The sequence below is a fragment of the Gopherus evgoodei genome, chromosome 8, assembly GCF_007399415.2.
Source record: "Gopherus evgoodei ecotype Sinaloan lineage chromosome 8, rGopEvg1_v1.p, whole genome shotgun sequence".
Taxonomy (NCBI): domain Eukaryota; kingdom Metazoa; phylum Chordata; order Testudines; family Testudinidae; genus Gopherus; species Gopherus evgoodei.
In genome coordinates this window covers 101,859,272-101,871,311 of record NC_044329.1, presented here as the reverse complement: position 1 = coordinate 101,871,311, position 12,040 = coordinate 101,859,272, and the positions used below count along the sequence as shown (strand labels likewise).

At 39.7% G+C, this 12,040-nt stretch overlaps 1 protein-coding gene across 11 annotated transcripts in view; it reads left to right on the top strand.

The window, feature by feature from the left end:
- Window positions 1-12,040, top strand: part of LOC115656717 (nardilysin-like) — a 131,569-nt gene that overhangs the window by 9,112 nt on the left and 110,417 nt on the right. For all 11 annotated transcript variants that reach the window (XM_030573813.1, XM_030573814.1, XM_030573812.1 and 8 more), the window contains exons 2-3: window positions 3,844-4,132; window positions 4,513-4,594. In XM_030573813.1, coding sequence (XP_030429673.1) covers window positions 3,844-4,132; window positions 4,513-4,594 — 371 coding nt within the window. The remainder of the gene's footprint in view (window positions 1-3,843; window positions 4,133-4,512; window positions 4,595-12,040) is intronic.

Here is a 12,040-nt window from a genome sequence, read left to right as displayed (position 1 = left end):
AAGCACCTTTAATTGTGAGGGAGCCAAATGCAGTTCTATACTTAAATTTGAGTTGAGTTTTACACGTAAAACAGGGATTCAACTTTTGCTATGTGTAAAGAATAGACTGTCTGCCTCAGAATCACAGCACTTACTCTTTGAGTGAATATTTTGATAATTAAATCTATTAATTAGTTTGAGTTTAAATTTCATTTAAAACTGGGTCCTTCAAAGAGAAAAGTATTCTGTCTCAGTAGTTTGTGTTTTTGTTTTTTGTTGTTTTTTTTTTGGAGGGAGAAGGAGAAGTTAGTTGAGATGTTCTGGAGCTTTTTATATTGTTGCTGTAGTTAAAATCCTGTTTTTTAAGAAGCTAAAAGCAGACACACATAAAAGAGTAAAGTAAAGAATAGCAAAGATAGAGAATGTAGTTTCTGTCTCTGGTGTTGACTTTCACTTGCAAATTCACTGTTGGGAAAACCCAGGCCCAATATACAGTCTTGTCATCCACTCTGAGATCTGGAAACTTGTACTGGCATCAGGCTGTTTAGGACATTTCTTTTAGTTGCCTCTTTCTGGTCACAGGCTTACAGCAGTGTTGCAAATATGCAGTGTTGGAAATCAGCAACAAAGGTTTCAAACAAGAAAAAACAACAAAAGTTGCAGAATGGATATAATCAACATCACTCTTTGATGCACAAGAGAACTTCAGCTTTGATGGGCATTTAGAATGGACTGACTGGAAGAAATGCTTTGCAAGACTTCACATTGCTACTAAACTTTCCTAGGCAACTGGAGGGATAGCACAGTGCTTTGAGCATAGGCCTACTAAAGGGAGTGCTGTGAGTTCAATTCTTGAGGGAGTCACTTAGGGATCTGGGGCAAAAATCAGTACTTGGTCCTGCTAGTGAAGACAGAGGGCTAGACTCAATGACCTTTCAGGGTCCCTTCCAGTTCTAGAAGATAGGTATATTTCCAGTTATTATTTATTGTCTTTAATTTATGCTATAGGGAAGCAGGCAGAGTATATCTTTAAATCTTTTGCCTTTACTGATGAGAGTCACAAGGATGACTGAAAGAGTTCTGGCTCTGTTTGATGCATACTTTATACCTTTAGAGAAATGTGGTTTATGAAAGGGCATGTTCTCGCCAGAGAGATCAAGAACCAGGGGAATGTGTTGAATCTTTTGTAAAAGCCTTTCATACCTTGGCAGAAAACTGAGATTTGTGGATTGTAAAACATGAAAATATCAGAAAGAGGCTGATTATTGGGCTTACAGACAAAAGTGTCTCACAGCAGGTACAGTTAAAGACAGTTTTAACCCTACACACAGCTATCCAGATAATGAGCCTAGTGAACTAGTGAAGGAGCAAAACAAAAAGCAGGAGCAACTTAAAAAACCAGGAACTAGCTCAGAAGCAGTAAAGAGACACAGCATGACTGCTAAAATAATTATCATAAATCCACTGAGGAAAAGAGGGACAAGTCCGTAGCTACAAAATCTTTCAGACTAAATTTACAAGATGTGGAAAAATTCAGAGCCCATTCACATCTTCAGTTTGTTCCTCAGAAGGAACAATCAACAGAGTAAACTTTACAAATGGCAGATGCAGAACAAGAATACAATTCCAACCAACCACAGCCATCCATTGCAACTAATGGACAGCCAGGTCACAAAGTTATTAGGCATTTGAGTCATGTAATTAGAAAACCTGTATGATTCAGAAACACCTTAACAAACTGATATGTACTGAACTTCGAAGTTTGCATGATAGTGTAAAATTTTGTAAATGGTACAACTATAAAACTTAAAGGGGGAGATGTGATGGAAAGCTAAAACTAGCCATTTAGGGAACTGGGGTAAAAATCTGTCTGGGGATTGGTCCTGCTTTGAGCAGGGGGTTGGACTAGCTGACTTCCTGAGGTCCCTTCCAACCCTGATATTCTTTGATTCTGTGATTATAATGTTCAACCAGTAGGTTGCACTATGTGTAACATACCTTATCTGAGCTGGTAACCGCTATACCTGACAGTGCTATAAAGTATCTTAAAGAGAACACATCTCTTGTATCTTTCTTCATGATGAATGTTCTGTCACCAGTCCAAAACTGGTACAGAAGCCTGTCCTACTTGTAGCAGTCCTGCAATCTACCGTATACGAGCAGCATGTGACAGCCATCATAGCCAGACTCTGAGAAAGGAGGTGGTGAAAGAAAAGGACACATGGAGAGTGCGAGGGGAAAGATGAAGTCTCATATCCCAGCTGGTGTTCAGAATTGAGCCAATGCAGGTGATAATATTGTCTGGTTGCTTCTCTCAGGCCTGGTCTGGTCAGGACATCTCGCAGGATTAGGATGAAGAATATCTGCAGTTCCAGGAGATAGTGGGGTGGCAACAATGCTGATAACCTTTGCTTCCATTGTTGGCAGACAGCTGCTTCTTCTGCTAGTTTTTCCTGAAAGTCTTTTCTTTTTAAGACACCCTTCCCCCCAGAAGGGGGTGTTGGGCAGTTGGCTAGGAGATTTCATCCCATCCTCTTGGCCGATGACCTGGCTTCATTTATATTTGCCTTTGTCACCTCTCATCTAGACTAAAGCAATGCAGTATACCGTGGCATGAAGCCATCACTGCTTAGAGTGCTTCTTCTAAGTGAAATAGGCTATCACAAAACACATCATAGCTGTCCTCTGCTCAATATGCTGGCTTCCTATAAAATGTCAAGTCAAGTTCAAGGTCTTGGTCCTTTTTATCAAGATGCTCAGTGCTTGGACCCAAGGTATCTAAAATGTTACCTAGAAGTCCAGCATGAACACCATGGTCAACAACTCTGCTCCTATGGCACAATGGACCTTTCTAGAATGAGGGAAAAGCTCATCTGTGCAGGAGACAGATCTCTCTCAGGCTGGTCTGAGACTGTGTAATGAACTCTCACAGGAACTTAGAACCATCACAAACTTCAGCGCTTTCTCCTTTGTGTGCATATTGCACATCTTTGACCTTCCCTTATTCCCCGGGAAGAGGATATGAGAGAGAACAAAGAACATGTGATGGATGTTAGTCACATTGCTCAGTTCAGTACTGAAAGGTGCTCAAATACTGTGGTAATGAGCACAGTATAAGAACCTATATAGAATACAATTAAAATGTTTGGATTTCTCTTACGTTTAAACTTAACTCTGAACTGCCTGGTTTTATAATGCTTCTGGTTTTTGGTGTGTGTGAGAGTGTGTTGGGTGGGTGGGTGTGGTGCTTTTTACTCTAAATTACTATCAACCTTATCTCCATTTTAACCCAGTTTTTGTCTCAGAATATAATTAAATGGGTCTCAAACTACCTTTCATGCTTAGCAGATCTTCAAGGATATCACTGTGGAGAAGGGAATGCAGTTCAAAAGCCTAGAACGAGTTCTCAAACTTTACTGCACCAGGACCCCTTCTGACAACAAAAATTACGACATGACCCCAGGAGGGGAGACCGAAGCCTGAGCCCACCTAAGCCCCATTGCCCTGGGAGGGGGCAAAGCCCGAGCTCCAATGCCTGAGGTGGGGGGGAGGGCAGAGGCAGCCAAGCTGAAGGCCAAGGACCGGGGAGGTGGCCTGTAACTTGAACCTTGCCTTCAGACTTTGGCCCCAAGTGGTGGGGTTTGGGCTTCAGCTCTGTGCCCAGGCCCCAGCAAGTCTAAGCTAGCCCTGGCAACCCCATTGAAATGGGGTTGCGACCCACTTTGGGGTTCGAACCCACAGTTTGAGAACCTCTGGCCTAGAACAAATATGAAAAATTCAGAATTTTTCAGACTTCCTTTGGGAGTTCTGTGGCTTTAGATGGACAATTGAAGATTCAAAATATTATTATAATTGATTTCACAGGTATCTCACGTTACAAAATGGCTTGTGTGCACTACTGATTTCGGATGCAAATAACATGGATATTGTGCTTTCGGAGGAGTCTTCAGAATGGGAGGATAATGATGAGACCGAGATTGAAACTGATGAAGATGATGATTCGGGAGCAGAGATGGATGAGGACAAGGAAAATTATGAGGACGATGACAATGATGGAGATGATGAGGAGGATCCCAATAATTCTGATGACATGGAAGTGGAAGAACTAACAGGAAAGGAAGAAGCAAAGAAGAGAAATGGTACAGACAAGCTGGTATGTGCTAATGTTACAGAATGAAAGCTTGTTAAGTGGAGAACGACCCTTGTGGTCCTAAGCTCTTAAATATTGTGGTCTGACAAACAGGCTAGTCCTCCATTCCTGAATGTCCTATCCATCTAGTTGTTTATGTGGCCTCCATCTCTGGTATCTGAGTGTCTACCTCTCTTGTTCAGGGTTGAGCCTATATTACCATTACTTATGGATCATAGCTCGTATTTACAGCAGAACATCCTGGTCTGTTTCACTCTTCTGTTCTTTGTTGAGTATAGAGTAGCTCTGTTAGATTGTTAGAACTGGAGTTCTCACCTACTAGATAAAAAGACTGCAATTTTTTTTGAAGTGACTCCTCAGTGTCTGTTGTGTTCATTTTGCAGTCTGCAGCTGCTCTTTGTGTTGCTGTTGGCAGTTTCTGTGATCCTGAGGATCTGCCTGGGTTGGCACATTTTCTGGAGCACAGTATGTATCATCTTACATTTCCATCTTTCCTCCTAAAGTGGAAAATTTAATGACATTATTTTGGATTTATTGATTTATATGAAATATTCTAGAAGCAGAATGCCAGATGGGTGTGATATGTAGGTACCACCTCAAAAAGGTTTTAAAGAGAGATGTTAGAGGCTAAGATGGGAGATTCATGAATTATCAGGGGGATTTCTTCCCAAATGTAAGGGGTTGCATGGAGGTGAATGTAAGGAAAATGGGGCTGGCATCACCAGTGATATAAAGTTTTTGGGGGTGGGTAAACTTCATAATAAAAACAAGTTGGAAGGTAGGGTAGAACTAAATGCTGGAGGGCCTTAAAGATGAGGACCATATGCTGTGCTTGATGTGATAGAGAGTGAAGAGTGGGTGAGGTGACTGTGACACAGAGGCTTCTAGGTAAAGGGCCCCCTATTTTTTGCAAAAAACTCATACTTCAGATCTAACAAATTCACTACACCAAACATGTGCCTTATAGGATATATATCCATAAAGAGTAACATTAGGATATCTCCAAAAAGCTAGTAACTTGTCAAGGTTCATATAATTACAAGATGTATGGATGGATCATATTTAAGGAATAATGAATGTATATTGAAAGTATGCTTTATAGACTTGGAGTAAAAAATTAGTCACCAGGAGATATGTCTTGGTCACTCTGCCCTGTTTAGTGGTGATGCAATGCAAGGCTTGATTATTTGTCCTTGCTCAATCCCAAAACGATCAAGGAAAAATCATAAGAGGCAACTGCAAATCATCAAATCCTACTGAGGGTAAAAAAGGAATGTTACAACAAGACAGGGATGCCCTGCCCATGAATAGAAACAGAAGATTGTTTCAGATAACACAGATGAGGGAAAGGTATTCTTGATGATTACACTGAGGAAACATTTTGAGGAGCAAGTTGTTCTCATGAAAAATTGGATCCTGGTTCCTGTGAAGCCAGCTAGCTCTGCAACACACAGAACTTTTGGGGAAAAACCTACTTTATTAGACATGAAGGGTAACTATTAATAAGTGTAGACCTAGGTTCACATTTTATTTTTTTGTTTTGGGTTATAATAACTTGTTTTCATCACTTTGTTGTTTCTAGTAGAATCTCTATCCTTTCTTAAACCTTTTTTTTTTTACAACTGCTATGTGTTATGCAGGAGCAGTGATTTAAGGTAAAAAAGTTAAGTGAGGTGTCCTACGCTTGTGGAATTTCTGTGAGTAGCCAGTGTCGGGCTGGATATCACAAGGGAATGATTCAAGGGGTATGGGCTGCACCTATTGCTAGCCCTTTCTTTGTCTTGCAGGTTGGCATAGCCTAGAGGAGAGTGCTTGAATGGCTGAAAGGCTGGTGGTGCTAGAGAGCTGACTCCCAGCCAAGCACAGGCATAACTCCCTCATGTGGGAGGCCGGGGGTGACAAGGTGACTCTCTGTCCTGGATATTCCGAGAACCGTCGCAGGGGTCATTATTATTTTTTATGTCTAGTATCCCTAATGTCTAGTATCCTATTATGTCTAGTAGCCCTAATCATGGATCAGCACCCCATTACTGCTAGTTGCTGTACAAACACAGAATGTAAAAGATGGACCCTTCACTAGGGGTTTACAATCTAAGGGTAAGACTAAAGACATCAGCTGGATATAGATCAGAGGGGAATACAAGTAAACGAAGCAATATTGGTCAGCATGACAGGCAGTGATCTTTGCACACTAGCTCTTAACCATTGTTGTATGTCACTATGACCGGTAGGAACAAGACCCTAGTGGCAACATTTTAAATGGATATAAGGGAGGCTAACTTGGATGCATCAAGGTCGAGAGGGTAAAAAGTAATAATTAAAAAAAAATTAAAAAAACGATTCTTTTAATTTAAATTTAATTTTTTTATGTAAATTAAAGTCATTTCTTTTTAAAAATAAGCCTAATTTAAAATTATGGCAATTTATACTAATACCTACATTTATTATCATATGTTAAAATAATTTAAATGAATAAAAATGCTGAAACTAAGGTGAGAAGAAATTTAGAAGTGGATAAAAAAGTGAGTTTGAAACTTATATAAGTACAGAGCGCATTTGATGTATCTTTTAGCCAAAAACGGAGGTATACCAGGAATAATGGAAAATGTTGTTGAAATGTTGTTATTTAACAATCACTTTGCTTCATATTCACTGAAGAGAGAAGGAAGATCACAGTTAATTCTCCCCTAAGATGTATGATGGAATTTAGTGGTTGACTGTTTCGAAGTATTTATTAAAAATCTGGCCTATCCTGATGGCAATTTGTAAAGAAAACTGTGACAAAATAGATGGAAATTTCACATACCAGAGTAGTTAACATCAGACTAAAGAGAAATGTAGAAATTATACTGACTATACTAAAATCTATTTCCAAAGCTTTGGACAAATTGAAAAAAGATAACTGCTATATTGCTGATGTTGAAATTTGGCAAGAATTTAAGGAAACGCTTAAAAACCAAAGCTAAATTACAGGCAGCGAACAAGCAGATCAAGCCCTTACTCTGCCTTGTTTTTTTGCCAGTATTCACAATACAAAGTATCACAGTAAATACTTATCTGCTGAGGAGGAAGTGCTGCTATGGCATGAGCATCTACTATTCATCCGTCAATCAGAATAGATTTCGGGACTGGGGGTGAATTGAACCATTAAAGCAACACGTTTGCTGCCAAAGTTTTGAAGAACTGGTGGAAGTAACTGGCTAAGCACCGGGAACCAGATTTCTTTTTTAAGTTACATAAGCTTTTGATGGCAGTTGCCTCTTCCACAGGTAGAGAGAGAATGTTTTCTTCATTTTGACTAGTTCATTCAAAATTGGGAGCTGAAAAAGCAGGAAAGCTTATTTTTCTCTTCTAATCCATGAATAAAAACAAGGTAGAAAAGGATGAGAACTAGTTCCAAAATCTTGAAGGACATAGTGATCAGAAATAATCAGTTAAAGTAACTAACTACAATCAATTTTTTCTTTGTTTAACAAATCAGCTAGTATTAAATGCAAAATATGTTATGGTAAACTTACTTTTTTTCTTTATGTCCAGCACATTTAAGGTATTTAACTAATAAAAACAAACGTAAAAAGCTATTTTTGCGTGTTTCTAATTTAATTGCAATTTCCATCCAAATGCAGTGAGATATAAATCATGAGTAGAAAAAGAAACATTTTCCAGTAAATAAGTTACAACATTCACCATTTTTAACATTAAAAAAAAAGGTAAAAATTAAGGAATCCTAATAAATATGTTAAGCTATACAGACACTCCCTGACTTATGCAAGCGTTCCGTTCTGGAGCGCCTTGCATATGTCGAATTTTGCGTAAATCGGGAACGTATACCTGACAATTACGCAAAAAACTCAAAACAAACAAACAAAAAAAAACTTATGGAACTTTTTCCATAAGTGCCGATTTCCATAAGTCAGGTTTATGTAACCCCGGGAGCATCTGTATAATTTCTTAAATAAATGCATATAGATGAAGTGTATCCTCCTGGTTAGTAAAAAGAAGTACCAAATTTAGTGTAATGGCTATATTGAGTTACAAATTAACATGTCCTTATGTTTATATCAGTCACTGAAAATGATCCTTTCTTTAGGAAAATAACTAAAAAGTAAAAATTCAAAACAAAATTACAGTTGATGCTTTAAATCAAGGGTTCCTACTTGATTATTTAAATCATGATTAAAATAAATTATTCAAATCAGTCCCTCCTGTAAAAAGGCCAGACAGGAGAATACAGTAATCAAGGTGCATAATAAAGGTCTGGAGAAGAGATTTGGTGGTTTGTACTGATAGAAATGTCTGGAACTTCAAAGTGTTAGAGGAAGAAGTGTAAAGGACTCATTTGCTTGTTCAGTATCTAGCCTGTTAGGAAGTTTTGATGAAATCCCTTAAATGGTCTAAAACACACATGATTGATCCTGAGCTAACCGGGCAGGAGTGCTGGTACAGGTTTCTAACAAAACTGGTAATTCAGCTGTTCTGTCTTCCCTAATTTTACTTCTATTTTGGTTCAACTAATTGTTACATAAGCTCCTTTGCAAGCATAAAAATCTGGATATTGGTATTTTAACTCAAAAAGACAAGGAAGGAATTCAGTTTTATGTTTCATCAGCTGTATTTCAACCCCTCCCGTTTTGAGCTCAACTTCTGAAAGTTGTTTTGGGATTAATCACATTGGTTAAGTAATGGAAAAGTCCATAGCTTCCAGTGGGTCTTTTTAAAAAAATTGTCCTTATGTGTTTCCAATTCTTTGTGGATTATACTTAGCCAGATTCTTACTGAGACTGCCACAACCTGTAATCCATCAAATCCTTCAAAAACCACCTTCAATTGTTTATGCTTTAGTGACTCTCTACAGAGTTCTATTTTGTGTAAAACATGCTGCTGTTATGATAAAAGGCTTCTCAATGCTGAGTGCAAATATCAGCCTAGATTTGATAGTTGGATGTAAATGTAGAGACACCAGTCTTCCAAAGTTCTACCAGGTGTCATTTGGGAAGCTTAAAACATCAGGCTTCCTTTCTGAGGGCCTAGAACAGAGACTTATCACCATGGATATGTTTTAATGGCAATGACAAAGAAACTGATTTTCAGCACTTCTTGAAAGGAGCACACATTCTCTCTTTTAAAACAACAATTGACAATATTTTCATAGGGAAAGAACAAGTTAAAAATTATTTGGACAAATTAGATGTCTTCAAGTCAACAGGGCCTGATGAAATGCATCCTGGAATACTCAAGGAGCTGACTGAGGAGATACCTAAGCCATTAGCGATTATCTTTGAAAAGACATGGAAGACGAGAGAGATTCCAAAAGACTGGAAAAGGGCAAATATAATGCCAATCTATAAAAAGGGAAATAAAGGCAGCCCAGGGAATTAAAGACCAGTCAGCTTAACTTCTGTACCTGGAAAGATGATGGAGCAAATAATTAAGCAATTTGCAAACATCTGGAAGATAATAAGGTGATAAATAACAGTCAGCATGGATTTGTCAAAAACAAATTGTGTCAAACCAACCTGACAGCTTTCTTTGACAGGGTAACAAGCCTTGTGGATGGTGGCGAAGCGGTAGACATGGTATATCTTGACTTTAGTAAAGCTTTTTATATTGTCTCGCATGACCTTCTCATAAACAAGCCAGGGAAATGCAACCTAAATGGAGCTACTATAAGGTGGGTGCAAAACTGGTTGGAAAACTGTTCCCAGAGAGTAGTTATCTGGTTCACAGTCATTGTATCATAGAAGATTGGGGTTGGAAGAGACTTCAGGAGGTCATCTAGTCCAACCCCCTGCTCAAAGCAGGACCAACACCAACTAAATCATCGCAGCCAGGGCTTTGTCAAGCCAGGCCTTAAAAACCTCCAAGGGAGGAGATTCCACCACCTTCCTAGGTAACTCAGTCCAGTGCTTCACCACCCTCCTAGTGAAATAGTGTTTCCTAATATCCAACCTAGACCTCCCCCACTGCAACTTGAAACCATTGCTCCTTGGTCTATCATCCACCACCACTGAGAACAGCCAAGCTCCTCTTTGGAACCCCCCTTCAGGTAGTTGAAGGCTGCTATCAAATCCCCCGCTCACTCCTCTCTTCTGCAGACTAAACAAGCCCAGTTCCCTCAGCCTCTCCTCGTAAGTCATGTGCCCCAGCCCCCTGATCATTTTCATTGCCCTTCACTGGACTCTCTCCAATTTGTCCACTTGCTTTCTGTAGTGGGGGCCCCAAAACTGGACACAATACTTCAGATGTGGCCTCACCAGTGCCGAATAGAGGGGAATAATCACTTCCCTTGATCTGCTGGCAGTGCTCCTACTAATGCAGTCCAATATGCTGTTAGCCTTCCTTGCAAGGGCACACTGCTGGCTCATATCCAGCTTCTCATCCTCTGTAATTCCCAGATCATTTTTTGCAGCGGTGCATGGGATTCTTCCGTCCTAAGTGCAGGACTCTGCACTGGTCCTTGTTGAACCTCATCAGATTTCTTGTGGTCCAATCCTCCAATTTGTCTAGGTCACTCTAGACCCTATCCGTACCCTCCAGCATATCTACCCCTCCCCCCAGCTTAGTGTCTTCTGTGAATTTGCTGAGGGTGCAATCTATCCCATCATCCAGATCATTAATAAAGATGTTGAACAAAACTGGTCCCAGGACCGAACCCTAGGGCACTCCGCTTGATACCAGCTGCCAACTAGACATCGAGCTATGGATGAGTACCCGTGGAGCCAGACAATCTAGCCAGCTTTCTATCCACCTTATATAGGTCTGTCGCATCTTACACACATTTAACATGCACGATTTCATCTTTACATGGTCGGCAAAAACAAAAAAAAAACAAAAAAAGAGAGAAAAATAACTATTTTAATACTGTAGTTGTAGTGTGGGCAGTTCCGCCCACCATTAAACTCAATGTAATTTGACTATACACAGTTTTCGCTTTACACGCTAACCACGGAATGGAACCCCCGCATAAGATGAGACACACCTGTAGTCCATTCATTCAATCTATACTTTTTAAATTTGCTGGTAAGAATACTGTGGGAGACCATATCAAAAGCTTTGCTAAAGTCAAGATATATCACGTCCACTGCTTTTCCCATATCCGCAGAGCCAGTTATCTCACCACAGAAGGCAATCAGGTTGTTCAGGCATGACTTGCCCTTCGTGAATCCATGTTGACTGTTCCTGATCACCTTCCTCTCCTCCCAGGGTTTTAAAATGGTTTTCTTGAGTACCTGCTCCATGATTTTTCCAGGGACTGAGGCTGACCGGGTCTGTAGTTCCCCAGGTTCTGCTTCTTTCCTTTTTTAAAGATAGGCACTATATTTGCCTTTTTCCATGCTGTCATGCTTGATGGGCATAATGAGGAGTTGCAAGTGCTTTGGAAGATAGGATTAAAATTCAAAATGATCAGGACAAACAGGAGAAATGGTCTGAAGCAAATAGGATGAAATTCAAAAAAGGACAAATGTGAAGTACTCCATTTAGGAAGGAACAATCAGTTGCACACACAACATGGGAAATGACTGCTTAGGAAGGAGTACTGTGGAAAGGGATCTGGAGTTCATAGGGGAGCGCAAGTTAAATATGAGTCAACAGTGTAACGCTGTTGCAAAAAAAGTGAACATCTTTCTGGGATGTATTAGCAGGAGCGTTGTAAGCAAGACATGAGAAGTAATTCTTCCGCTCTACTCCGTGCTGGTTAGGCCTTAACTGGAGTATTGTGTCTGTGCGCCACATTTCAGGAAGGATATTGACAAATTGGAGAGAGTCCAGAGAAGAGCAACTAAAATGATTAAAGGTGTAGAAAATATGACCTATGAGGGAAGTTTGAAAAAATTGGGTTTGTTTAGTCTTGAAAAGAAAAGACTGAAAGAGGACACGGTAACAGTTTTAAAGTACGTAAAGTTTTAAAGT